Consider the following 24,556-nt stretch of genomic DNA (forward strand, 5'->3'; position numbering starts at 1 on the left):
CCGTGTCCCCGAGCGCGGCCCGGGGCTGGCCTGGCGCGGGCCTCGTGCCCGCAGCGTGACACGGCGGTGCCGGGCCCTGGGCCGGGGTTCGCTGCCGCCGCTCTTTTCGGTTACTGCCTTTTTTTCTCCTCTAAGCCGTGGGATATCCCACCCACAAAGGACTGCCCCGGGCACGGGCACGCGGCGCCGAGCATCCAGCGACTGTCCGTATGCGAAGGGCCCTGGGGGTGGGATGGGGGACACGGCTTCAGGCTGGCAGGGGTGGGATTTACGCTGGGTACGGGGAGAAGTTGTTTGCATTAAGGGTGGTCCAGCGAAGAAACAACGTTACTGAGCAGCGGGTGTGACTATGTGTGATTATTAACCCAGTTTACCCAAGTTTTAGGGAACGCAGAGGCTGTAAGCAAGGAGTCCATCTACCTGGGCAGCTCTGCGCTCCGTGTCACCTCCCCAGAGGAAGCAGCCTGCCACAGGTGTGCTCGTCCTCATCGCTGCCGTCTGTTCGGAAGCGTGGGGCACTTCTTGGGCCGGAGCCTGGTTGCACAGGAGAGATCCCTAAAGCCCAGAGCCGTCACGGTGCGGGCAGCTCGGCAGCAAGCCTCTTGCTCACACAGCAAGCGTTTGGGACGGGCTGGGTCGGCTCGGTGGGAGCGTGTTCCACCGTAATGAATACCCCCGGCGTTCTCATTTCAGCCGTGGAAAAAATAGTACTTCAAACTCAGCAGCAAAAGCAGGAGCCAACCTCGTAACTTTTTTTCCCTCCCTTTTGGAGTCGGTTGCAAAGGACTTTCCCTTATCCCTGTTTGTTTTCCCAGGGAGGCTGCAAGAAGAGGTCCGACGGCTGCTTGGTGATTGCAGCAGAAGGGTGGAGATAAAGATGTCAAAAATTACTACAGAACTTCTCTTGGAAAGAGCGGTTCCAAAATCGACGAGGCTCCGGAAGATAGAGACGCTGAAGTAAGTGCAGACAAACCCATGGAAAATTCCAGATGAATTCAGCACGGATGGTCCTTCTTTTAAGCATTTCTGTTGAAATAAAAGAGATCGTTGCAAAGCACAGCATTAGAGATGGTGTTCTCAGTGCAGGATCAGTGAGCACTGGTGGAGCTGCTGCAGTTACCACCTCTCTTCACTGTATGTGTTGTTTCCTGGGTTCTGATTTCCTAATGCTCAGAGGTGCTCCTTCCTTCCCTCCAGACCACTTCTGTCTTTGGTAGCAGTTGCTTCATGTAAATAGAACTGCTTCTGGTCTGGATCTACAGGATTTTCTTAATGTTTTGGCACGGTGTCCATTCCCTTTATTTTCCCCTCCATCACTTTGCTCTAAATCCAGTTACGTTACTATCGGAAACATTGCAGAAAGGGAGAATAAGCTGACACACTTAGCAACCTCTGAAGCAGTTTTATTGCTCGGATCCTCTTATAGGTCATTGAACATAATAAATGTCTTTCCAAATGGTGCATAACAGTGGAATGGTTTTTTTAATTGAGAGCTGGTCACTGCAAGTGACTCATCCAGCCGATTTCTGGCAGGCGTCTGTGTTGTTTTTACTGCTGATGTGGGAGCTCTGGTTTTCATATGTACTCGTTAAAGTTACTTATTTTAGTTTGTCTTGTGCTGAAATAATTGTTTTCAGATAGAAACTCGAAAGTTTATCCAAAGAGCGTAGGCTGCAGGAATCTGGGTAACAAGGTGTTGTTCCGATGGTTGAAGTAAAGAATTTCTAGAGGTAGTTTTTCCATGCAGCTTCATGCCATGATTTTGAAGGGCAATGTTTCAGAAAGTTTGTTTGGGGAACGCTGTGCTGAGTCTCTCCCAGACTTTGTCCCAGCCCCAAGCAGTGCTCCTGCTTGGAATCACAACACAGCAGTCACACTCAGTGTTGCAGCCAGCTGAATTCTGTTCAGCTTTTCTGACATACTTTGGCCAGTTAGGCTTCTGAGATGATGAGTGAGAAGCGATCTTGCTTTCCAAATTGATGTACCTGATTTATTTGCATTTTCTGTACATGGCCCTTTATTTACTAGTCATTATAGGTGGGGATTCTGTTTGTTAGAGGAACTCGGGCTGATATCCTCAGGAGACCCTGGCTGTCATTGCTGGAAGTTCCCTGTGGACTTCAGCTAAGTGGTCTAATCTCCACGGTCCTTCCTGTAATACACAGTTCTCAGTTTCTCACTGAGGAGGGATGCTTTTTCCCTTCTCAGAGCAGACTGAGAGGTGCCCCAGGGTGTGGCCTTGTACCCTGTGAGAGCCAGCACTCGTTTTCCAGTGAAGTGCAGATAGCTGATGTTCTCTTTTCCTTTCAGCCTGTCCAAGCTGCAGCTGAAGACTGGAGACTTAGACCCACGCTTGTTTTCACGTCTGAGGCATCTGCAGAAACTAGATCTCTCTGATAATTTATTGGACAAATTTCCCAACAGCCTAACCCTGCCTGATCTGCGTGTCCTGAACTGCAACAACAACCAGCTGGAAGATGTAACTGCTCTGAAACAGTTCCCTCTGCTCGAGGAGCTAAATTACGAGAACAATGTGTACCTCACAGTGAGTTATTTCCCATTCTTACAAGATAAGTATTACATAGAGGGGGGAATAAATAGCAATAATACCTAGTTCTTATATATTATTCTTGGGCAACGAGTGAGGGCACGTTAGAAAGCGGTCAGTGTTTTTATTCCCCAGGATGTGAACAGAATGCCCTGCCTTGCAGGCAGGCCAGAGCCCAGTTTCACCACTACCACCTTGTGTTGGTGTCAAGTACTGCAGAAGTGCAAGGTGCTTGTCTGTGTTGGTGAAGATCCCAACTTAAAGGGGAATGCTAATTAACAAGTAGAAGTTGTTATTTGAGTCAGAAACGCTGAGAAGATTTTATGGAGTGTCCTTTCTCCAGTAAATACATTCTGCTCTTTCTTGGCTTATATTTTAATAAAGAACACTGGATGTGAACTGAAGCAACCACCATGTGTACCATTTTTATAACTCTACTGTCTTTCTAGCTCAATGATGATTATAAAGTGATGTTTCTTTTGCAAAATCTTCGGCTGCTCAACGGCAAGGACATAACCAAGCTGGCTAATCACGTGAGGCGTGTCAATAGCCGTAAGCTGACCAGCAAGGTAAGATGGGCAGTATTTTTTTTTTCCACCTGTGAATACCTGCAGAGTAACTAAATGCTGTGCCACAGTGTGGACTGAGCTTTAAGTACTTCATTACTACTTCCTCTGGTCACTGCATTTGTTCTGCTCATTCTGTTGCCACTTCTGCCTTCAGTCTCCATCAGTATGAGGCCTCACTCTGCGTTTCCATAGTGCTCCTGTGCCTGACTCTGTTGGAGTACTAGGCTGCAAAACTGGCAGGAACTGACAGCCAGAGAATTCTTGTGTAGCAAAGAGGATTTGTCATGAGTGCTCCGCAGGGGCAGGAGCAGCGAGGTCTGTGTGCGAGCCTCCAGTTTTCTAGGTCACTCCGTTGCCGTGCAAATATGGAAGAAGCCTGGTGCTTCCTTAGCAGCTGCATCACCTCTCCCTCTAGTTGATGTTACTGTCCTGGCCCCAGGAATGGGAGTTCAAAACCAGGCTCAGGATAATCTTGACTTTCCCAGCATGCACCAGGAACAAGGATTTGTTCTTTCTTCTTTTGCTATGCATGTCTGGAATGGGCCTTTCACTTACATACATGGTCGTTCAGCTCATGACATATTCTTCCTGTGGCTGTTCCCAAGGCTCAGAAGCCTTTTGGAGTCAAGATACCTGTATTTATAAATGGTGATGGCATGTGTGCACTGTGCTTGTGGACACACTTAAACTACAAGAAAACTCAAACGTCCCCATTGTCCCATGCCTGTTAAAGTTACCTTTCAGGTGCTCTGTGGCAGTGAGGCACAGTGTGAGGCTTCTTAAGACCACTTGCTGTGGATCTAGAGGCATGAAATCAGGCATTGGTCTGAGTTCCTGTCGGCAGTATGTTCTTTGCCACACAAACTCGGATCAGAGGGACTGGGTTTTGTTTGCACTGAAGTTGTGCTTCAAGTGCTGATCAAGCAAATCGAGTAAGTACCATCATGTGGCTAGTGGAGCCGCAGTGTCGACAGCTTCTGAAATGTTTTTACAAGTACTGTTGTGCTTTCCTGCTTTGCTTTCCTGTAGTATACTGTTGAATAAACCCAGTCTTTCCACCTAGGTTACTGCTCACTGGGAAGAATTCTTCCGTGACCAACTTCCTGAGAAGTACACGGCTGAGCAAGTGAAGTCCATCAAGAAAAAGTTCCTGAAGTCAGTACAAACTAACGTTGTGTATGGACCCAGCTCACTTAGCGAATTCACCCGCTGGCGGGTAAGTTGCTTTTCACTCACCCTCCTCTTCTTCTGGCAAGGGCTCTGCAGCCTGATCCTGAGCAGATCTGGTTGAAGTACTGCGTGGATGTGGGTTCAGGGGACTCTTTCAGGAGGATGATACCATTTTTTTTTCTCATTGTTTTGTTTAGCAGTTACAGGAGTGCTGACACTAAATGTGTACCAAGGTGCAATGATTGTCATTAGACATCGGTTCTTAATTCACAAATAATAATGATGCTTGTACTAATTAACAAGACTGCGGTATTCCTAGTACGTAATTTTGCAGTCAGTCACTTTAATGGCAGCCTTTAGCCTTGATGCTTCCATCAAGGAAGCTGTACGAAAGGAGAAAAGTTAATGACAGAACTGTAGTGAGGAAAGATACCGTTTCATTTATAACACAAGATTTAATGGTTTGTGCATCAGCTTCCATCACTCCTATGTCTTGTTTTACTGCTGGGCTGTTGTTTTGTACCTTGGAAGTCCATGACAGAGAGGAGTTCTTGGATCAAGTAGCACAGACCTAGTCAGCAACGCAAACTACCACTGATGTTGTATGTGGAAGTGAGAAGTCCACTCCAGCAGGCAGCGTTGCAGGGTGGTGACCGTCTGCAGAAGTCATTGTAATCACTCATTTGTGGTGCAGATCTGCAGATTCTGGTCTGTCCCATGCAGTCTGCAGCATGCAGATGTCCTGCGCAGTGTCCTAGCCTGCACATTTCAGTATGACCAGTGATTTCACTGGGCTTTGTGACTGCAGGTCCTGAAGTACAGCCTTACCCTTCCTATCTGTCCCGTTCTGTACAGGATGGTAAGTCTCTCTGGCTGCTGTCAGTCACAGCTGAGGGGCTGTGGCCAGGATATGTCTGCACCCCAGCCTCTGAACGACCATCCTTTGAGATCAGACTGAAGCACACTGTGCAAAGGCAATGTGAGGAACCTCTTTGCTTTCCCAGCTCTGTCAGTAGTGGACTTGGCCTGCCAGCCTGTCAGGGCCAGTGAGGGCTCCCTCACTGCTTGTGAAATTCACGTAGAATAGGGGAAGAACATACTTGAAGCTCAGCAAACCAACTCTTGGCATTACATATCAGAGTTTGGCTGTGGTTTCTTATTGTCTTTCTTTTGTATGTATCAACATATTTGTTTCTAAGGTGAAAATGATTGCAGAAGAGTTTTTGACTGGCTCACTGGGTCTGGAGTTAAACACAGATACCGAAACAGAAGAAAACATGGATGAGAATGAGGAAGAAAGTGCAGAAAGCTCCAAGGAAGCTGCAGAGGAGGTGGCTAAGGTAGGTGATTTATATCAGCATTTTACTTTTTAAATTAGATTTTAGCAAATTCAGTAATGCTTGTCAGTTTACTTTAGTGACTGTGTGGTAACTGTAGGGGTAGTCTCAGGCTCCAGCCTGTGTTCAGCAACTGAGACTTATTCTTTGTGGCCAGATCGAAGCCTTCCCAGCAATAAGAAGGCTGGGTCGCTATTCAAGAGGGCAGAGCTGCTCCATTCACAGGAGACCCAAAAGATAAACCAACCCGCTCCATCCACCCTTTGGGCAACCAATATTTTTGATGAGAGAACTGGGCTGACATTTGGCCAGACTGAGATGGTGCTTGCCCTCTTTGAAATGGCTGCAGACTGAATCTTCTCAAACCGTGGGCCAGATTTGTTTTTCCATGTATGTAAATCACAAGTAACTGGGGCAGGAGAAATGAATTGTAAATCAGGCTGTCATTAGCTTCTGCCTCTAGGAACTCTGTAAATCTGGGCTGATTTTTGGAACCTAGTCTGTGACTCTGGGAGGGTACTGGGATTTGAATAAAGGATCTTTCTTACTTGCAAACCATCTGCACGTCTTGGGGAAGCTAGAAATCTTCTGCAGAAACTGACAACATGCCTTATAGGTTACAGTAACTCCCAGAAAGAGGAAAAGAAATCGTTCAAAATCACATTTTGGAAGGAAGAGGTCCAAGTCCCAGGCAAAAACCGAGGAGACTGTACCTAATGCCAGAAATTCCAGTCAAGTGGAGGATGACCCAGCTCCTGATAAAGCAAGAGCATCGAATGAGCCAGCTGAAGAGGCAGCCCCTGAGCAGGGAGATGAAGGGACACACAGCAATGGAGAGCAGTTTCCCAAAGGGCAAAGCAATAGAAGATCCAGCCAGCTGACAGGGGAACAGAACAGCCAGGAGCAGGACAACGGGGTTGTTAACTTGACCCCAGTAAGGAACTCCAAGGGCAAGGTATGTTCATCACCCCCTCGGGACAGGTTTTTGGCCTCTTGGTTTAGTGGGAGGAGCTGCACTGAGATGTCAGCAGAGCTCTGCACATCTTGGAGCTCATGACTGGCCAGATACATTGTAAGTTATGGTTTTAGTTTGTGGTGGCTTTTTTTTGTTTTGTTTTGTTATAAATCTCTGAGATTTCAGGGAAGGTCCCCTTTGGAGACAGTGAATTCTCTGCAGGGGATGGATGGACCAGCACCCTGAGGTGGTGCTCTGAAAGCCTGTTCTTAGAGATGGGACTGGCTTGACTTCCTCTCAGGTCAAGCTGATGGCTGCATGGGGGAAAGTGTTTCCCTCTCAGCTCTTATCAGTGGTGTTCTAAAAGGGTTTGTCACCTTTCTCTGTGAGAGAAAAGAAAGTTCAGTGCTGGGGTCTGCAGGGCACACCTTTTCTAAAACAGTTTCTTTCTGTTTTGGGAGTCTTGAGCGTTAGTGGCACCTTAATCTTTCCTGCCCAGGAGAGCTGAAAAATACTCTGGTTTAACTCAGATTGCTGTGTTTGGTAGAGGGTTCTGCCAAGGCAGTCACAAACCGCTGTCAGGGGAATGCATTTTCTAAATGTGGATGGTTTATTGTAGGAGGAGATCAGTGCAGAGCCATTGCATTTTCTCCAGTGTCACAGTAAAGGCAACAGCCGCGAGGATTTTAAAACGCAGCTCTGGTCCTGTGTCTTCGAGCCATTGCTAGACTGTGCACCCAGGAAAGGTGAGCTCTTAAAGAGGTTTGCAGGATTCCCTGAACTCTGGAATCCCAGCACACCCCATATGTTAGACCCCAGCTTCTTCAAGCTGTAATCTCTGTTGTCAGGAAGAGATTTGTGTACGTACTTTGACTTTGAAAACAGGAGTCTGGGAGAGCACCAGGCTGTGTGCAGTCTTCATGTGTTGTCCTTGAAACTGGGAACTTCTCACCTTTTCATCTTTCAGATCCCGTTGTGAGTTGTTCTAGAACTGTGGCGACATGTGGAGGGGAGTCTGTCTGTCTGATCGATTGTGAAACAGGGATGGTGCTGAAGAAGTATAAGGTGGCTACAGAGGTAGGTTACAAATACGAACGACAAGCGTTAAATGGAAATTCCATAATCCATTATAATTCCATAGAGAAACGTGCTGTAAACAACTCTGAAAGAAGGTTGCAAGCCTTAGTGTGGACAGGTCTTAAAAGATGGGTAGTAAATATTTTTTTGCTTGTTCTTCTAGCCTGGTTTGTTTTCATTTTTTTTTGTCAGTTTTATGCCTCTTTTTTTTTTTTCAGAGAGGCATAGGAGTGTGTATCCAGGCTGCTAAGAAAGCTTGACAACACAAGCTAATAGACGTCCTCTTTTGATGGATTGTGTTCTTCTGCAGGTTTTCTGAAATGCAGTGCTTATGCCTGAATAGTCATGTCATTTCACCTGGATGGCCCCGTGACAGTTACCTTATCTCGGAGCTCACAGCCTTCCTGCTCGACTCTCTTTCATGCTGTTCTCGGTTTCTTTCTATCCTAGGAGTTCTTCAGTGTTGCATGGACAACTCTCCCAATGGTGACCAGTGACAGTCGGAAGAAATCTCATAATATCTTGGCAGCTGCAGGGAGGAGAGGGATTGTCAAACTGATTCATGTGTCAGCTGACTTCTGCTACGGAGAAATAAAGGCTCATAAAAAGCCCATTGCCACCGTCTGCTTCAGCCCAACTCGAGAAACTCATCTCTTCAGTAAGTCACTAGTTCACAATCTCCTTATTTTCAGCACCTATCCAGAAAAGGCTGGGCTTCCTTAACCAGGGGGAACTGTCACCCTTACAAGCAGGTGTGGGCAGCTGAACGCTTACTGGGACCACACGCACACGAGTATGGACAGTCCTTACACAGAGTTAGTTTTGGATGGCACTAGAACGCAGCAGGTGCACGTTGTTTCAGACAGCGTCTGACTCTTTAGCTGAGGTGCAGCAGCTCCTGTTTCTCACTCGGTAGCTCCCTGCTATGCTGGCTCTCAGGGTGGCTGTCACAAACAAGCCACAAACAATTCCAGCAGCAGATTCGTTCCACAGGGGCAGGTAAGAAGAATGATAGGCAGAGCTGCCTGCTGGGGCCAGGCAGAGCAGCCAGCTAGCAGGGGTCTCGTCAAGCATGGCAAGAGGGGCAGTGCAGCGTATTTTGGCCTGTTGAATTTTGTTGTTCTAATGAGCCAAACAGCACACTTAATTGCTTTTAAATAAATGAAAATCTTTAGAGTTCTGTGCCTTGTCAGGAATTTCTGCTCAGATCATGAGGTAGGTGAGCCACAGTAGGGCCCATGGAGACTAAGGGTTAAGAAGTGGTGGGAAATGAACCATCATGTTACAAATTGCAGCTGCATTGTCAGGTCTGTAAAGCAAGCTGTTACAGGGACATTCAGACCACAGCTGCACCCTGTAGCACACTGTTCCTCTTGCCTACAATTGCTCACATCCTGGAGTGGTTAGAGTGCTATGTGAACCATTAAAAGTGGAATGTCTTTAAAACATGGGCAGCTGCAGTGGGTACTTTCCAAGAGCAAGCTCAACAGGCAGTGTAAAAAGCAGAAACCTAAAGAGATTGGGAAGTTGCTACCACATCCGTGTGATGCTTAGTAGTGAAGGGTTGAGCCTGACAGTGTTGCTCAGGCGTGGACAGCGAGGCTTATTTTATTCAATATAAAAATCTGTTGTAATAAATTAAGTCTTTGCATGCTTCTTTGGAGACTGGACATTAACTTGTTTGAGTTGATGCCAACTGATGGGGATCCTGATTACTCAGAATACTCTCTTAGCCTCATTACTGCTGCCACTCAGCTCAGTGACAAAGGCAGTAAGAGCCTTTTTATTTCAAATTTATCCCTAACTTTCCTAATGGGATCTACTGTGGATGCAAACACAGACATGTGGAATACAGTGGAATCTGCCTGTGAGTAGGGCTTGCAGCTCACATTGTAGGTTCCACCAGAACCCATGACCAGAAACAGGAACTTGAATGCGCGCTAATTAATGACTTCATGAAGCCACAACTTGGTAGCAGACACCAGGAACCAAACTTCCCTTTTGTCTGCTCCCCTTAGAGCACAGGATAAGAATGAAAATGACTGAATGTGCATGTTTGACAATGTCTATGAAGTGGTGTTGAGTCAGGAGTCTCAATGTCTGCTGCTGTACTTTAGAGAGTTCTGTGGTGCCCCAGGCTTAGTTTTATATTCCATGAGAGGCAGAATTGCCAGCTTGCACAGGAAGAGCCAAACGAGCAGTGGTGTCTCTACCTGCTTCTCTTCTGTGTCCTACAGCTGCATCCTATGACAAGCGAATTGCGCTCTGGGATATTGGGATTCCAGACTGTGACTACAATTTCAAAGCAAGGTAAAGGTACAAAAAACAGATGTGGTGAATCCAGGAGCCTGTAACCCTTGCTTTGCAGCACCGCTTCACTGTTCTCTTTTTAGCCAGCTGCTGGTACTGGAATGTTTGTCTATACCCTTACGGATTGCCCTGGTCCCCACCTGCCCAGAGCAGTACCTGCTGGCTGGCTGTGAAGAAGGCTGTTTTACCTGGAATATAAAACTGGAGAAGGAAGAGAAAAGCAGGTGAGAAGAGTTGCTTTCTGTAACAACATAATTAGTCCTAGCTTTATTTCCAACAGAGGAGGTCTGTGCAAGGAATGCAGCATGGCTTACCAAATTTAAAGGGAGTGAAATAGCAGTCCCTGAAGCAAGCAGGCTCCTGGTACATTAAAAAGTCCAGGTATCTGAAAAATTAATTACAAGTGGGAATTAATCTGCTTGATCTGGAAAGAGACTAACACGTGGATTTCCATTTCTGGGGTTCTGTATCTGTGCACTCAGTGCTGCTTTTCAGGGCCTAAATTATTTCACCCTTCCTTCCCCAGGCCTTTTGAAGTCACGTTCAAGTTTCCTGATGAGGAGGGAGAAATGTCAACATCTCACAGGGTTGACGGTTTGGCTTTTCTGAATGATGATGTCGTAGGTGAGTATAAACACGATAGCCAGATCCACAAGAAGTCCTCAGTGTGGAAGGCTGAAGCAGAGGAAGTAAATGGGGTGTAACGACATCTGCTGTAGATTCTGGAGGGCTGTAGTGAATGGAATTTATAGAAATAGACTGGCTTATCTTTCCATAAAGATGAGGTATGGAGTCATGTCTGAGCACAGCTGAAAGAAAGATGGACTGGACAGAGCAGACTTTGCTTAGCAGTGCTGAAGTGGAAGGGAAGAACCCTTTGCTGATCAGGGGCTGCTGGAAGCCCTTTGCAGAGGAGTGGGAGTTCCCACAACTGGGAAGCTCTGTAAGGCATAGGATGGGTCTCTGAATAGCTTGTGTTCCGCAGTTTGGGAACATGTGTGGGACTGAGAATCCCTCTGAAACCTCCAATTGTCCTGAAATAAGGTAAAAGAAGTGGAAATGGTTGCTGCTGCTGTCAGGTCCCATGTCTTGAAAGCCACCTTCTGGATGGACTGCCTTCCCCAGCTGTTTTGAAGCACATCTCAGCACCTGACAGCATCTTCCTTCCACCTTTCTTCCTTAGTTTCCAAGAGCTCCAAACCAGGATGCATATACTTATGGAGCTGGAGTCGGTCTTTTGACACTAAGGGGAAAGGAAGCCAGCGAACGGTGTCTGCAGTTATTCTAGCTGAACTGGAGTGGTCCACAACAGACTTGTCCTATCTCACACTCAGCACCTGCCCAGGTAGGCAGCACCCTTCCTCAGCACTCCCAAGCAGCGAGGCTGCATCAGTCACTGCAGCAGAAGCAGCCACACTGCTCAAGGTTTACTTCTAACAGTTGCAAATGCCTCCCACTCACTGTAGGAGCCTGCTGTTAAAAGCAGAGGAATGGAGTTAATTCCCAGGCCAAGAGAGCACAGCTGGCCTGCCACCCCTGAGCAACAGGAGCCCTTAACTTGCATCACTGCACTCCCAGCACAGTGCAGCTAATGGGCACTGCATAATGCTGCATATAAATACACGAGGCTGTTCCTTGACTTTTAAAGGCAGAGGTGTGTTACCTGATGTGATACACCTGTCACAATGCATTTTAGGACTAACAAGGAGTAAAGAAACCTGATCCGAGCATCACTTTTCCAAACTATAGAGTCTAAATTGAGGGTTTTTTTTCCCAGAGCTAGGTAATGTAGTATGTTCTTTTTGTGCCAGAAAGGTAATTTTCCTGAAATGTGACATCCTCCATTGAGAGGCTATAGCACTGCCTTGAGCTCAGCTTTGTAGAAGAACGGGCCCTCAGCTCCACTCTAGTTTTCCAGCTTCTTCTTTTGGTCTTACAGCAAAACTGCATGTGTTCTGTGGTGATGAGAAGGGAAGTGTGTGGATATACCACCTCTCAAACTATACCACAGCATGGAGCTCTGCAAAGGGAAAACACTCAGAAAAGAGAATCCCTCCCACACAGGTAGGTCTCATTTACCCTTTGTGACAGAGCTGTGCTTCCCTTCCTCCCCAGGGCAGCTCTCTTGAGCGGCTTCACACCAGAGCATGCCTAGTATCTTCTCTACCTAACATTCTCAACCAATTAAAAGCAATCTTCAGAGTGTGACCAAGGCCATGCCAAATCTCACAGGCGCAGCTGTGACAGGCATTATGAGCTGCAAAGCAAGTCTGTTCACTCTCGTGTGCTGTAGCTTGACAACTTTTCCTAGGAAGAGGCCCCTGAAAAAAACACGGTGGTTAAACTATACAGCCTGACAACACAAGCTGTTCCTGCACTGCTGTCTGGTGTGCAGCCACTGGTTCCCTGCCTGGATGAGAGGAGGGTAACAGCAGCAGCTGCTCCCTGGTAGAACTGTACTGGGGAAGGGCAAGCTTCTTCCATATGCACCTACTGCCCTTTTGCTCGTTCTTTCCCTGGCCTCTGGATACACTCCTGTTTTGGGTCAACAGTGTGCCCTTAGAGATGTAACTAAACAGACAATTACACACACGTTCACAAAGGCTGTGAGGCAGCTGTGGTCTTGAGCTCTAACTGTATGTAGGGATGGTGTGACCTCATGTTCCATGAACATAAGCATGCTCAAATTAAGTCAGCTCTTTGAGGAGTGAGGGGTAGCTGCTTTCAGTTTTTCCTTTCTGACCAAGTCCCTCTTGCACTCTACTCCAGTCCTTCAGCAGGCCTGGCATACAGGTGCACCTGCCTCCCTCAGGCAGGGGAAGAACCTTTCTATTCAGCTCCACTGTGTTGGTAGGGGTGTGCCCCGTGTTCCAGAAGCAGACACCACCGAGGCCACTGTCAAACCGAGGCCTTGCAATAATAATTAACATTCACCAAGATTCCGAGACAATGATACCATTCCTTTTCTACACAAACTCTGTTCTCCTCCTAGATTCTCAAGTGGCCAGAGCTTCGAGCAAATGGGGAGCACCTGAGTGAAGTCTACATAAACAATGTGATAGCAGACCCCACTTTCACTTACCTTGTTGCTCTCACTAGTGTGAACATTACAGCAATTTGGAAGAAGTCATAGTTACTTGTTATAGAATTTCATTCCCGTGCTTTGAAATAGTGCAGTATTAGTGACTGTTACCCATGTAACCATAAAGTTTTCTAGACCAGCTGTTATGTGCAAAAGGTGAAGAGTTCATTAAACACATCCAGTTGTCCAGTTTCTTTTACTGTAAGTTTACACAATTTGTGCATTTGTTTTATAGAAATGACACTTAATAAAACAATAACAAATCTGTTGGCAGAATCTAGACTTCTTGAAATGGAAAACCAGAAACGTCATCTGCTACTACCACTCAGCTTCTCCTCATTCTTGGAGTTCAGTCAAATTCAGCAAGAGCCTATTGCAAATAGTTGCATTAACGCTCCAATTAGAAATGTAGAAATCATTTTAGTAAATTAATCCATCAAATCCAACAAGACTTGTCAGATACAAACATCCCCTCACAATATTGCTGTCAAAAATAAGAGGGACAGGAAGGAAAGTAATTGCCATGAATGGAAATTTAAATAAAGCGTTCAACTCATGGACACGTCATTCTTCATCAGAAGTACAGTCCAGTCTTAAGTGTGATAATTTTACTCTATTCCTTCCTGTTTGTCTTTGATGGCAACCTGTAAAGCACACAAACAGAACTGTCACTGAGCTGGAAGAAAGTTACAACACTGATCCCATCAGTCTTATATCAAACACCAGAACAACTGTAAAATAAAGCCTAAGCATCTGTAGAAGACTCAACATCTAGGCAAGTAATACTTAAAGGGGCTTGGGTTGGAAGGGACCGCAAAGATCATCTAGTTCCAACTCCTCTGTCATGGGCAGGGTTGCCAGCCAATAAATGAGGCATCAGGTCGTGTATACTTTAATTAAAATCAAATTGTTTTCTGTGCTAGTAAGATTACGAGAAAGTCATTAGTAGAACTGTTACAGAGCACCCATGTAACTCTTGCAGGGCATGTAAATAACCCTCAGGAGGAGCCTGGCTTGCAAGGAGCTGTTCTGAGTACCCACATGCCACATGGCTTAGGGGGGTTTCTTGCTATAAGACAGCACCATCTCTGGGATATACCATCCCTCCCTTTGGTTCAAAAAATGAGCTTCCTGCAGCTGAAAGCAACGAGCTCACCCTGAATCTCTCCTCCAGGAGGGACAGCTCACTGATCAGATCCGTGATGGCGTTGGTGAAGGCCTCCTGGGGGCTGTAATCTGGCGTGGTTTGGACGCGGATGATGATTTTGTGTTCCAGTGGATGCGGGACCTTGTACCCTGCAAACAACACCTGAGGGTCTTTCAGTAACTGCCTGGAAAGGAAAAGCAGCAGTGAACAAGCATGCATTAAATACATACATGTAGATATATATATCTCAGCTTAAAAACTCCCCAGCACTCTAAGCACCCCCCCCAAATTTCCCCATCCCCTCCTCAGCTCACGACTTGATGATGTTCCCCAGCGTGTGGTCCTCCTTGTTGATGGTGAACAGGCAGGCGTTGGGCACCTTGGTGTCCTTGTTGATGGTGATCCTAAGCAGCAGAGGGGCCGTTAGGGCAGGACCTCATTGCATACAACAGCCTGGGCGGCCGTGGAGGGAACCGGGGGGGCACGGGCTCCCCGTACGGGGAGCCCGTGCCCCCGCCGGTCCCCCCCACAGCCGCCAGCCTGGTTGCTGCTCACTTTTTCTCGCCTTCGAAGAGAAGGAAGGACTCGAAAGCCGGAGGAGCGTTCATCCCGCCGCCTCCTCCTCCACACCACTCCTCCCCGCCGTTCCCGCCGCGCCCAGAGCGCCACTTCCGCCCGCACTTCCGGCGGCGGCGCCCCCTGCCGGGCCGGAGGTCTGCGCGCACGGCGTGGCGCGGTCCTACAAAGACTCGGGACGCAGTGCGGGGCGGATCTGCACCTTTATTGCCACACCCGAGGCACGGGGGCATCCCCAGCCCGCGCCCTCACGTCTGCAGCTCCAGCAGGGCGGGGGTGACGGGGGGCAGCTGGCGGTGGCAGCGCTCCAGGTCCTGCAGCACCTCGAAGAGCCGGCGGAGCGCGAGGGGCAGCGGGGGTCCTGGAGTGGGAGGGGGACGTGGGGCGGTGAGACCCCTCGGGGGCCGGGAGCAGGCCCCAAGCGCAGCGCCTCTGATGGGGATGAGGCGCTGGGGGGTCCCTCCCTCCGTTTCCCCCTCCACCTCTACCTTCACCGCAGCCCTGAGGGCCGTTCCGAGGGCCCCCCGCCTCCGTCAGCTCCCAGTACTTTTCCCTGCGGAGAAAGGGGCGGTTAGCTGTGGGGCAGCGGGCGTGCCGGGGGCTGTCCCCGCTTCTGGGCTCTCACCTGAGGGGCTGCTGCAGGCCGTGGAGGTGCTGGAAGAGGCGCTGAGCCTCCACGTCGGGCTCCAGCGGATCGCTCCAGTCCTGCAGGGCGATGCTGTGCCGTGTCCGGTCGCACCCTGGCCCTGCGGGACAGAGGGCTGAAAACGGCGGGGACTCCTCTCTGCCACCCCCACCCCAGTTCCCGACCACCCCCGTACCCGTCCTGTCCTTCTGGTGGCAGCATGTCCACTTGTCCCCCCGGAAGACGCCAGGGTGGTAGGCGCACAGCAGCCGGGGGTTGTTTCCGCACACCTTGCGCAGGGCGGACAGCCACTGGTTCAGCTCGTTGACGCACTGCCGCGGTGCACAGGGTGGTGACACGGTGGCCCGGTGGGTGACAGCCCCGTCCCATCCCCGCCCCACCTTGCACTGCAGGTACGCCGTCTCCTGCTGCCCGGCCTCATCCACGTAGACCACCTGCATGACGTGGCAGCTCCCAAAGCTTTTCTCCTCCACCTTCTCGGCCGCACGGATGTTGCCCAGAGCGATGGAACCGCACCTCTGCCGTTGGGGGCACAGTGTTCAGAGCCCTCCGTGCCACGATGGGATCCCACCACCCCGTGTCCCCCTACCTCCGCCCCGGGGCTCTTGCCGAAGCTGAGGGCCTCACTGGTGAGGCAGAAGTGCAGCTTCTTGGCAGCGGAGGCAAGCAGCGGCCCTTTGCCGCGCGTCTTGTGGACGAAGAGCAGCCCCTCCTTCACCACGGCGGTGCGGGGGGCACATGGCCACCCCTCTCCACCCGCCTCCTCCTCCGTGCCCACCAGCCGGCTGATGAAGGCCCTCATCTGGGTGGCTCCATGCTGTAGGGCGGGTTGCAGTGGGGCCAGCCATTCCTCCTTGGCCCGCCCTGCCGCTGGCTCCATGTTGCCCACCATCTGCACAGCCTGCAGAGCATGGGATGGTGGAGTCATTGCCCCCAGTGCCATCCGTTGCCCGCTGTCCCCACGTCCCACCTTGGCCAGCAGCAGCAGTGTGCGGCTGGTGCGCGCGTCGGCGTGTGTATCCCGCAGGTGGAAGAGTTTGGGGGTCATGATGGCCGGCGAGAAGAAGCGGAGGCACAGGAAGCTGGTGACGGCCACGAACTGAGTGTGCTGTGGCCGCCGGGGGGTGCGGGATGTGTGAGGGTCCATCCCAATGGCACCATACCTCGTCACGCTTTGCAGTTGTGTGAACCTTACAACCCACCCCGCTCCACCCCCCTGCCGTGGGCTGTTTGCCCCCCACCAGCTGAAGCTGCCCAGGGCCCCATCCAGCCTGGCCTTGGGCACCTCCAGGGATGGGGCACCCACAGCTTCTTCGTGGCGTGGTGCGACACCAAGTCCGCCCCATTCCTCCATCCCCACCGCTGGATTTGGACCTGACCTGGTGCTGGGGGAAGCGCTCCCCAACGCGCTGGAAGAGCTGCCGGAAAGCAGCACGGACAACAGGAGGACAGGCGGGGGCTGACTTGCCGATGGTGTCTAGCAGCTCACCAAGGTAGGACTGGAGGAGCTGGCGGCCCTGCTCCATCACCTCGCTTTCCGTCTGCACCCGGTGCAGCCCCGAGCACCTGTGGGTACCACACACCCCCTAAACTCCAAGCACTGTGGGCATCTCCACCCACTGCGGCCCCTGTGCCCCTTACCCAACGTCCTTGATCTCCACCTTGCTGGGGTCCAGCTCCACGTACTTCTTTTCCTCAAACACCCGGGAGATGGTGGGCCCCAGCACTGCATGCAGGTACTGCATCCCTGTCACCTGCCCAAGGTACCACAGCACCCAACCTTAGGGGATTTTCTCCAACTCCTGGCCCCAGAGGCAGGCACAGCTCCCAGTGCCCTCCCCTAAGGACACTGCTGATCTGGGGTGAGCTAGAAAGAGCAGGGTTTGGGGTGAAACTCCCCATGAAGGGGGATGTGGGGGCAGCAGCACCTTGAGGAAAGACTCCATTGACTTTGAGGCCAGGGAGTTGCTCCGGAATAAAGTGTTGGGTTCACCTGTGAAACAGGAGAGAGTCTGTGGGGCAGCCCCAGGTCACCCACCAGGCATTTCCACTCTCTACGTCCTGCCCATGTTCTCTGGAGTTACAGGGATTTCCCAACCACACATCACCTGCCTATTCCTCCACCAACTTCAGCCAACTTTGGCCAATGAGTTCCTTGGGATGTACTCAATGGGCTCCCAACCAGAGCACACCAGAAGTTTTACAGCTCCAAGAGAAGGCCAGGAAGACCCAGCCCTGCTCATTCCCAGCCCTGCTCCCCTCCAGCCTTACAGGGCTTGGCCAGCTCCAGCTCAAAGAGCAGGTCCAGGAACTCCTTCACCAGCCCTTGGCCCAAGAAGAGTTTCACCAGGTTGACAGCGACCTCCTGCCGGCACTCGGCCGTGGTGGTTTCATCAAGGAGGGTGACCAGGTGCACCTGGCCGGCCTGTAGGGACACGAGGACACGGTGGCACAATGGCAGCGTGCACCGTGGCCATGTCCCATTGGGGCTCTGCAGGGACCTCACCTGGTGCCCTGCCTTCACCTCCTGGCACAGCAGCTGGACCAGGGGCTGGTAGCAGTGGGAGGGCAGCACTGTCTCATCCCGCAGCCTCACCTGCAGCTGCAGCGAGCCCAGGCTGCCCCGGCGCCTGTAGGAACACAGAGAGCATATCTAGACCATGCACCCATGGCACATCCCTCTGGAACACCCCAAAACACTCACCCAGCCTCCCTGGGCTTGGCCGTGTCCGGCTGCAGCCTGAACCAGCCCTCCTGGTGCCCAGCTGCCTGCAGGCCCTGCACGCTGACCACCGCCTGGGGGGAGGTTGGGACAAGCTCACATCCCACCCCAGTAATGGGGCCATGTGGGGTGCTTCTGGGGCTCACCTTGCCCAAGAAGTCATTCCTGCTGACGAGGTCCCAGTCCCACACCTCTACACACAGCTTCTCCGCAGCGGGGTCGGGCAGCTCAAACTCGAAGGCTTCGTTCCAGCGAGGATAGCAGGATTTCTTCACCACCTGTGAAGGCGATGGCTTTGTCCCCGTGTCACGCAGACCCGAGCCCCACGGGGACATCAGGGATAGGGATACACTGAGCTGTGCTCACGGTGCTCTCCTGCGTTTTGCCATTGTAGCTCACACGGACAAAGGGGTCGGATGCACCGTTCCGGTCCTTCTTGGCCAAATCCCTGCAGAGGAGAGGGTGAAATTCCCAGTGAGCCCCCAGAATCCCAACAAAGGGCACCCACCGCTCCCTGTCTCCCCCCGTTGGCTCCCTACTGTCTCAGGTGCAATGGGGAAACTGAGTCACGGAGCAGCCAGGACTCACCAGACACCACCAAAGCTGTCACCCCAGGAGCGGGACGTCCCCGTCCCCAACATCACCTGGCCTCCAGCACGGTGCAGCGCAGCCGCCGGCCGCCCTCGCCCTCCAGGAGCTCCACGCGGAGGTGGATTTCCCCCTGCACCTCCTCGTCGGGGTCCACCTCGCTGAGGCTCACCCAGCCACTGTAACCTGCATGGACAGTGGGCACCGTGGGCAGGGGGCATGGGGACATGGCTGGGTGCAGGGCTGGGAACACCCCGCCATCCCCTACCTTTGGGGTGCTCTGCCAGCATGGTGCGGGTGATGCAGACCTTCCCGATAACGTCGTCACGGCTGCAAGACACAACAGGGAGGTGGCACAGAGGGTGGCACCAAGGGGACACCGAGCTCCTTGGCCACCCCTTGCTGCCAGGCTTGGGGCACCACATCTGTCCTCGTTTGGATGTCCCAAAACCCTCAACTGCACGGCCAGGTGTGGGTTCCCTGCTGTCTGCTATGGGGTTGAGCATTGCCTTTCCCAGCCCAAGCCCTGCATTGTCCCCAGAGCACTCTGCCCATACCTGAGCGCATCCTCGTCCATGACATAGATGGAGATGCTGTGGAAGGTGGGATGGAGCTGCACCTCATACTCCTCCCCCCAGAACGGGGACAATGTCTTCCACACCGTGGCGGTCCTGTGGGATGGACGGCATCAGGGACATCCCATGGATTATTGGGCACTGGGGTCCATGTCTCAAGCCCAAGGCAGAGTTTTGGTACCCAGATGGGAGTGGGCAGCAGGGCAGGACGCACTCACCTGATGATGGCCTCATTGTCAATCTTCACAATGCAGTATGGGTCGCTGCTCCCCGTGCTGGAAGGCAGTGGCAAGGCCCCATTAGCACCGCAGTGACCCCGACTTCCCAGCCCTGACTGCGGCATCCTGCTGGCAGCCGATGGCAGCTCCTCGTCCAGATAGGAAGGGGAACAAACAAATCCCACCCTTTCCCCAAAGCAGGCGCTCCAGGAGCCAGCACAGCCCCCTCCAGCCCCAAAACGGACCCAGAACTCAGATCCCTCCGCAGGGATGGGGACATCCCTAGATACACTGCGGTGACACAGACCCACGGTCACAGCGATGCTCTGAGCTGCTGACAGCCCGGGTCACCATTCCTGCGTGCTGCTGCCAAAAACCACCACTTTATGGCCAGCTCAGTTCCTGTGAAGGAGGGTGACTCACTGCGGCCGGAGGCGGCGGAGCTGGCGGAACCGAGCTGGCTATAGGGGCTTCGGGTCCTCAGTGTGGGGCTGGGGGCTCCCAGGGGTCCCGGCGCCCCGAGCTGCTGGGGGAACACAGGGGATGGGAGGGGTGCAGGAGGAGCCAGGTGGCTGGGGTGGTGGGTTTGCTTTGGAGGTGACAAGCAGCAGGTTGGGGAAGGTAAAATAAACAAGGAAAAGCAAACAGCGGAGAGCTGGCGTTGTCACCTCCCTCGGAGCACGCGGGGACCTCACCCCCCCCCCCCGCGTTGCATCCTGGAGACCACGTGGATGCCCCCGTCCCGGGGTGTCCCCACGCAGGGCACCCCCGTGTCACGCTGGTTGCTAGGAGCCCGCTCCCCTGCGGGCAGGTTCGAGGTGAAGGCAGCGGATTAAGCACCATTAACCCCGCAGTATTGCTGACATTTCCTGCCTTGTGCAAACCATTCAGCGGGCGCTGAGCACGCACAGCCCGATGCCATCTGCCCGGGCACGGAAAGCAGGCGATGCTCCTCGTCTTCCTGCGCTGGGGATGCAGGGAGGAGCCCAGCCATGTGCCATAGGGCAGAGCGTTATTCTGCCTCGTTGCGGGCAGCTGCGTGGGGTCCTGGTGCCAAAGCAGCGCCGGGCAGGGGCTCACAGGAGGAAAGGGAACAAACGGAGGGGAACGGGGGAAACCACGGAGCGCAGGGGGGGAGCTCAGCTTGGAAGCTGCGTCGGCGTGGGGTGAAAGGAGCTGAAATCACAGCGCTGCTGTGCGGGAGCAGGATGGGGCGGCGGGGTCAGCGCGCCCGGGGACGCGCTGTGCCGTGGGTGGGCGGCTGCGGGCGGACTCTGACCCGTCAGCAGCGCTGTGACATCTCGGATTTCCACAGGGAAATCGCAGCCATCCCAACGGCGGAGGGACCGGGTGTCATCAATCCCGGAGCGCAGCGAAGTGGGGATGGAGCTCTGCCCGTGGCACCGTCCCAAGCAGCGTTCTGCCCTCCGAAAGGCACGCCCCCCCCGCGCCGGCTCAAGGTCCCCGCAGGGCATCGTGCCAAGGGACTAAAAAACACGAGCCCTGACACACGGAGCTTAAAAAAGCCAGAAGCTGCGCTTCTTTCCTTGTTTACCCTTTTTTTCCATGACGGCTCTGGGGCTTTTTGCTGCTTTTCCAGCGCGTTCCGTGGTGACTCCCCATGGATGGGTCTCCCCCCTGTGCTGTGCCCATCCCACCCAGCCCTGTCCCCAGATCGTGCCCCATAGAGATGGGAGCGGTGAGGAGAATGCTGGCACACACAGCCAGCCCTTTGGGGGCTGCCGAGGGGGGAAATCCCCACCCGATAGGGACAGCAGCCCCCAGAGCAGGTGCTGGAAGAGGGACGGAGCCATCCCAGGGGCGGCTCCAACGCATTCAGAGCTGCTGGGGCACCCCACGTTCAGCCCGAAGGGAATCCCCAGAGCACGAGCACTGCTGGGGGGTCACCTCAAAGCCACCCTGGGGGAAATCCTAAAGGAAGGGCTACCCCAGTGCCATCCAGGGGGTAACCCCAAAGCCGTCCAGGGAGGAAATCCCAGAGCACTGCGGGAGGACGTCCCGAAGCCACCCCAAAGAGCTGGGAGGGGTCACCCCAAACCCACCCTATAGGGGGCCCCAAAGCATCGGGGGGCAGTCACCCCAAAGCACTGGGGAGGGATACCCCAAGGCTCTCCCGGGGGCCGGAGGCAAAGCAGCATGCAGAACCAGGATGCCAGCCCCCAGCCCCGGCAGCACTCACATGTCCTTGGCGGGCAGGTTCCTGCCCTCCACGATGCGGATGGACAGCGCGCTGCGCCGGGCCATGGCGACGGAGGGAGGGAGGGAGCGGGCGGCGGAGCGCGGCCCCGAACCCGCGGCCACGGAGCCCCGAACCCATGTGCGGGCCGGCACGGAGGGCGGCCAATCAGCGCGCAGGGATGGGCAGGTGGGCGGGGCTAGTGTGGAGTGTGGGCGGAGCCTGGGATGTTGGGGACGGTGCGCGGCGGGGCTGTGGGGCTCGCTGCGGGCTGCAGGGAACCCCCCCATTTCTAAGCCCCCATATGGGGCAGCGGAACGTGCTGCAGCCCACGCCTCGGCACCGTGCCCGTGCGGTGCGTGCTCACACAGAGAGCGCTCCAGCCCTCAAGTCCCCACGTAGCCCTGGTGCACCCCCAAACCCCCACCCTGCACCATCCTGGCCCCTGCGCTCCCCCCGGGGACACCACGGGGACTCTGCGGGAACAGCACAGAGACACGCAGGAGATACCGCGGGGACACCGGGGAGACACCGTGGGGACCTTGTGGGGGCACCGTGGGCTCAGCGCAGGGACAACGCAGGGACGCGCTGCCCCGCAGGCTGGCAGCGAGGCGGCCATTATCATCAATCCGGAAATCACAGGATTTTCCGCTTCCCACAACCAAATATTTGCTGACGAGCACCCGCAGGTGTTCCCTTCCCAGGTGCAGGTGCCACGGGGGGGTGGGGTGGGGGGGAGAGCCCAGCAGAAGCATCCCGGGCACAGCGGCACCTCCAGCCCCAGCGTCGTGTGGGGTGGGCCGAGCCCTGCGCCCGTTCAGCCCACAGACAGACAGACAGAGACGGACGCACGGCACACGCGGATCCGTTTATTTCCCACCACGGTGACACGGTGACACGACGTCCCCGCTCAGAGCCGCGCGGCCGGCTGGTCGTACACGTGGTGGGTGTTGTAGCGCCGGATGGACGCCGCGTCCGGCCTGAAGCTGCCCGCACCGCACGCCTCGGAGCTGGAGGAGGACGCGGCGTTGGGGACGCTGCGTGATGCTGTCACCCATCGCCGCCCCCCCCCCACCCCCCCGTGCCCTATGGGGACTCACCCGCACAGCGCGGCCAGGAGGGCGGCCAGCAGGATGGCCAGCAGCACCGACAGGATGGCGGCGATGGCGATCATGGCACCGCTGCGGCCACTGCCTGACCCAGGGCTGCTCGGGGGCTGCTGGGCTGTGGGGAGAGCGCGATGGGGCTGTGCCTCACCCCCCCACACCGTCCCCACCCCACTGTGGGCCACCCTCATCCCGGTACCTGTCCTCAGTGTGATGGGCTTTGACCATTCCGTGGTGGCTATGGGCTCAGAGCCATTCAGTGCAAGGAACTTCACCCTGCGGAGGAGACCTCAGAATCTTTAGGGCTGGAAGAATCCTCCCAGATTCCCTAAGGTCCAACCCCGACCCATCCCCACCACATCCCCCAGGGCCACATCCTCACCGTTCTTAACACCTCTGGGGACGGTGCCCCCCCCCCCCCCCCAGTGCCCGCTGCCCACGTCCCCAGGTGCCTCATCCTCCAGGGACGGGGACTCCCCCAATCCCTGGGCAGCTGTGCCACGGCATCACCGCCATTTCTGAGATGAAATCGCTCCTCATCACCAACCTGTAGGGCCCGGGGCCGGGCAGGGGCCCGTTGCAGTTGGGTACGGACACGTTGTTGGCACAGCTGGTCTCGCTGCCCACGCGCAGCACGGTGAGCTCCCCGTCGGGTTTGGGGCAGTGGTAGTGGTACAGCAGGGCGCCCAGCGTCAGGTAGGCCGAGGTGTTGGCAGGGAAGCGCTGGAAGCTCCACTCGGGCATCCCCGGCTGCGCGCTGTCATTGAAGTCGGCTACGCCTGCGGGGATGGGGATGGCGGTGGAGGGGAGCACTCCGGTAGACCCCCATCCCTCCGCCACCCCACTCACCCTTACTGGTGGCCACCACCAGCCAGATGTCGGCTGTGCTGTAGTCCTGGAAGACGCAGCGGGGCTGCTCCAGCACGAAGGTGCTGCCCGTCACACGGCCCCCCAGGTCCCCATCAGCCAGTCTGGGTTTGTAGCGCAGTTTCTCTGCAGCAGAGCAATGAGAGCATGGCCGGGGGGGGGGGCTGGGGAGGGTGGGTGTCACCCCACGGTGGTGTCCATGGGATTTGGGCATGGGGCGGAGGACAGCTCCCCACCGCCACCACCCATTTTGGGCTCAGACACTGCAAATATTGTGAAAGGGGCAGCACCCAGTGCCACCACCAGGGAGACCCCAGGGGACCCCGCGCTGTGCTGGGGGCCCAGCTGGGTGACACCAAGGACGGTCCCAGTCTGCGGATGCCACCCACAACACCCATCCTCCAGAACAGGTCCCCTCTGCATGCACAGGGGACATCCCCAAGCAGGGCCAGCTGCCCCCCTTGCCCCATTATTTGGGGCCACGAGTCCCCCCGTGGTACACACTCACCCAGGCCGTGGGCCGTGGCCAGCAGCAGGAGCAGCAGCGGGCTCATGGTGCTGGTGCTGAGCGCAGAGTGCGGGTGCAGGGCGGGGGCCAAGCTCCTTGTCCCCCCTACAGGACCCGCCTGCAGCCTCCAACCACCCACATTCCTGCGCGGCCGCAGCCCCGCGGCAAACAGGTCGGGCTCGTTTCCCCGCAGAGCATTACGCTACGGCTGGGTGCCCGCTGGGAGGTGCGCTGAGCACTGTCACGCTCGTGGCACGGGCGGGTCCCAAAGTGCCATCCATCCCCGGGGGGGGCCTATGGGGTGGGTGAAGCCAAGTCCTGGTGTCCCCATCCCATGGCGAACAAAACACCGAGCTTC

At 54.3% G+C, this 24,556-nt stretch overlaps 4 protein-coding genes across 7 annotated transcripts; 1 reads left to right on the top strand and 3 right to left on the bottom strand.

The window, feature by feature from the left end:
- Window positions 20–13,324, top strand: LRWD1 (leucine rich repeats and WD repeat domain containing 1). The gene is made up of 16 exons (XM_021415861.1): window positions 20–207; window positions 816–957; window positions 2,311–2,545; window positions 2,998–3,117; window positions 4,181–4,333; window positions 5,487–5,627; window positions 6,241–6,579; window positions 7,199–7,325; window positions 7,547–7,656; window positions 8,107–8,314; window positions 9,894–9,966; window positions 10,050–10,190; window positions 10,493–10,590; window positions 11,150–11,311; window positions 11,906–12,030; window positions 12,959–13,324. The coding sequence occupies exons 2-16, from the start codon at window positions 878–880 to the stop codon at window positions 13,097–13,099; spliced, it is 2,253 nt and encodes a 750-aa protein (XP_021271536.1). The 5' UTR covers window positions 20–207; window positions 816–877; the 3' UTR covers window positions 13,100–13,324.
- On the bottom strand, window positions 13,449–14,903 carry POLR2J (RNA polymerase II subunit J). Its single transcript, XM_021415862.1, has 4 exons — window positions 14,751–14,903; window positions 14,510–14,599; window positions 14,205–14,379; window positions 13,449–13,692 (listed from the first exon to the last, which is right to left on the bottom strand). Exons 1-4 carry the CDS (start codon window positions 14,801–14,803, stop codon window positions 13,657–13,659), a joined length of 354 nt encoding a protein of 117 aa, XP_021271537.1. The 5' UTR covers window positions 14,804–14,903; the 3' UTR covers window positions 13,449–13,656.
- On the bottom strand, window positions 14,959–21,879 carry LOC110407779 (ras GTPase-activating protein 4-like). 4 transcript variants are annotated; one of them, XM_021415858.1, is made up of 20 exons: window positions 21,721–21,878; window positions 19,521–19,577; window positions 19,285–19,398; window positions 18,996–19,057; window positions 18,784–18,913; window positions 18,506–18,587; window positions 18,286–18,417; window positions 18,122–18,213; window positions 17,924–18,047; window positions 17,689–17,842; window positions 17,346–17,410; window positions 17,059–17,171; window positions 16,797–16,983; window positions 16,388–16,525; window positions 16,007–16,318; window positions 15,798–15,935; window positions 15,593–15,728; window positions 15,397–15,517; window positions 15,260–15,324; window positions 14,959–15,132 (listed from the first exon to the last, which is right to left on the bottom strand). In XM_021415858.1, the coding sequence occupies exons 1-20, from the start codon at window positions 21,783–21,785 to the stop codon at window positions 15,020–15,022; spliced, it is 2,400 nt and encodes a 799-aa protein (XP_021271533.1). In that variant the 5' UTR covers window positions 21,786–21,878; the 3' UTR covers window positions 14,959–15,019. The 4 variants fall into 4 exon arrangements, with proteins under 4 accessions (XP_021271533.1, XP_021271534.1, XP_021271532.1 ...); XM_021415859.1 differs by lacking the exon at window positions 21,721–21,878 and adding an exon at window positions 19,944–21,699; XM_021415857.1 differs by having other exon boundaries at window positions 14,962–15,132; window positions 16,007–16,525; window positions 21,721–21,879.
- LOC110407789 (uroplakin-3b-like protein) lies at window positions 22,567–24,406 on the bottom strand. The gene is made up of 6 exons (XM_021415874.1): window positions 24,199–24,406; window positions 23,673–23,816; window positions 23,371–23,602; window positions 23,023–23,099; window positions 22,818–22,941; window positions 22,567–22,727 (listed from the first exon to the last, which is right to left on the bottom strand). The coding sequence occupies exons 1-6, from the start codon at window positions 24,242–24,244 to the stop codon at window positions 22,628–22,630; spliced, it is 723 nt and encodes a 240-aa protein (XP_021271549.1). The 5' UTR covers window positions 24,245–24,406; the 3' UTR covers window positions 22,567–22,627.

The sequence above is a fragment of the Numida meleagris genome, chromosome 18 (genome assembly GCF_002078875.1).
Source record: "Numida meleagris isolate 19003 breed g44 Domestic line chromosome 18, NumMel1.0, whole genome shotgun sequence".
Classification (NCBI taxonomy): domain Eukaryota; kingdom Metazoa; phylum Chordata; class Aves; order Galliformes; family Numididae; genus Numida; species Numida meleagris.

Coding starts and splice junctions, on each gene's coding strand:
- LRWD1 (XM_021415861.1), top strand. CDS start 878: ATGTCAAAAATTACTACAGAACTTCTCTTGGAAAGAGCGGTTCCAAAA. Junction 2,546..2,997: donor AGAACAATGTGTACCTCACA/GTGAGTTATTTC, acceptor CTGTCTTTCTAG/CTCAATGATGATTATAAAGT. Junction 12,031..12,958: donor AGAGAATCCCTCCCACACAG/GTAGGTCTCATT, acceptor TTCTCCTCCTAG/ATTCTCAAGTGGCCAGAGCT.
- POLR2J (XM_021415862.1), bottom strand. CDS start 14,803: ATGAACGCTCCTCCGGCTTTCGAGTCCTTCCTTCTCTTCGAAGGCGAG. Junction 14,600..14,750: donor CTCTTCGAAGGCGAGAAAAA/GTGAGCAGCAAC, acceptor TCTGCTGCTTAG/GATCACCATCAACAAGGACA. Junction 14,380..14,509: donor CTGGGGAACATCATCAAGTC/GTGAGCTGAGGA, acceptor TTTCCTTTCCAG/GCAGTTACTGAAAGACCCTC.
- LOC110407789 (XM_021415874.1), bottom strand. CDS start 24,244: ATGAGCCCGCTGCTGCTCCTGCTGCTGGCCACGGCCCACGGCCTGG. Junction 23,817..24,198: donor GGCCACGGCCCACGGCCTGG/GTGAGTGTGTAC, acceptor GCTCTGCTGCAG/AGAAACTGCGCTACAAACCC. Junction 22,728..22,817: donor CTCCTGGCCGCGCTGTGCGG/GTGAGTCCCCAT, acceptor GTCCTCCTCCAG/CTCCGAGGCGTGCGGTGCGG.
- LOC110407779 (XM_021415857.1), bottom strand. CDS start 21,785: ATGGCCCGGCGCAGCGCGCTGTCCATCCGCATCGTGGAGGGCAGGAAC. Junction 19,578..21,720: donor AACCTGCCCGCCAAGGACAT/GTGAGTGCTGCC, acceptor ACTGCCTTCCAG/CACGGGGAGCAGCGACCCAT. Junction 15,936..16,006: donor GCAAGAGCCCCGGGGCGGAG/GTAGGGGGACAC, acceptor CCCCAACGGCAG/AGGTGCGGTTCCATCGCTCT.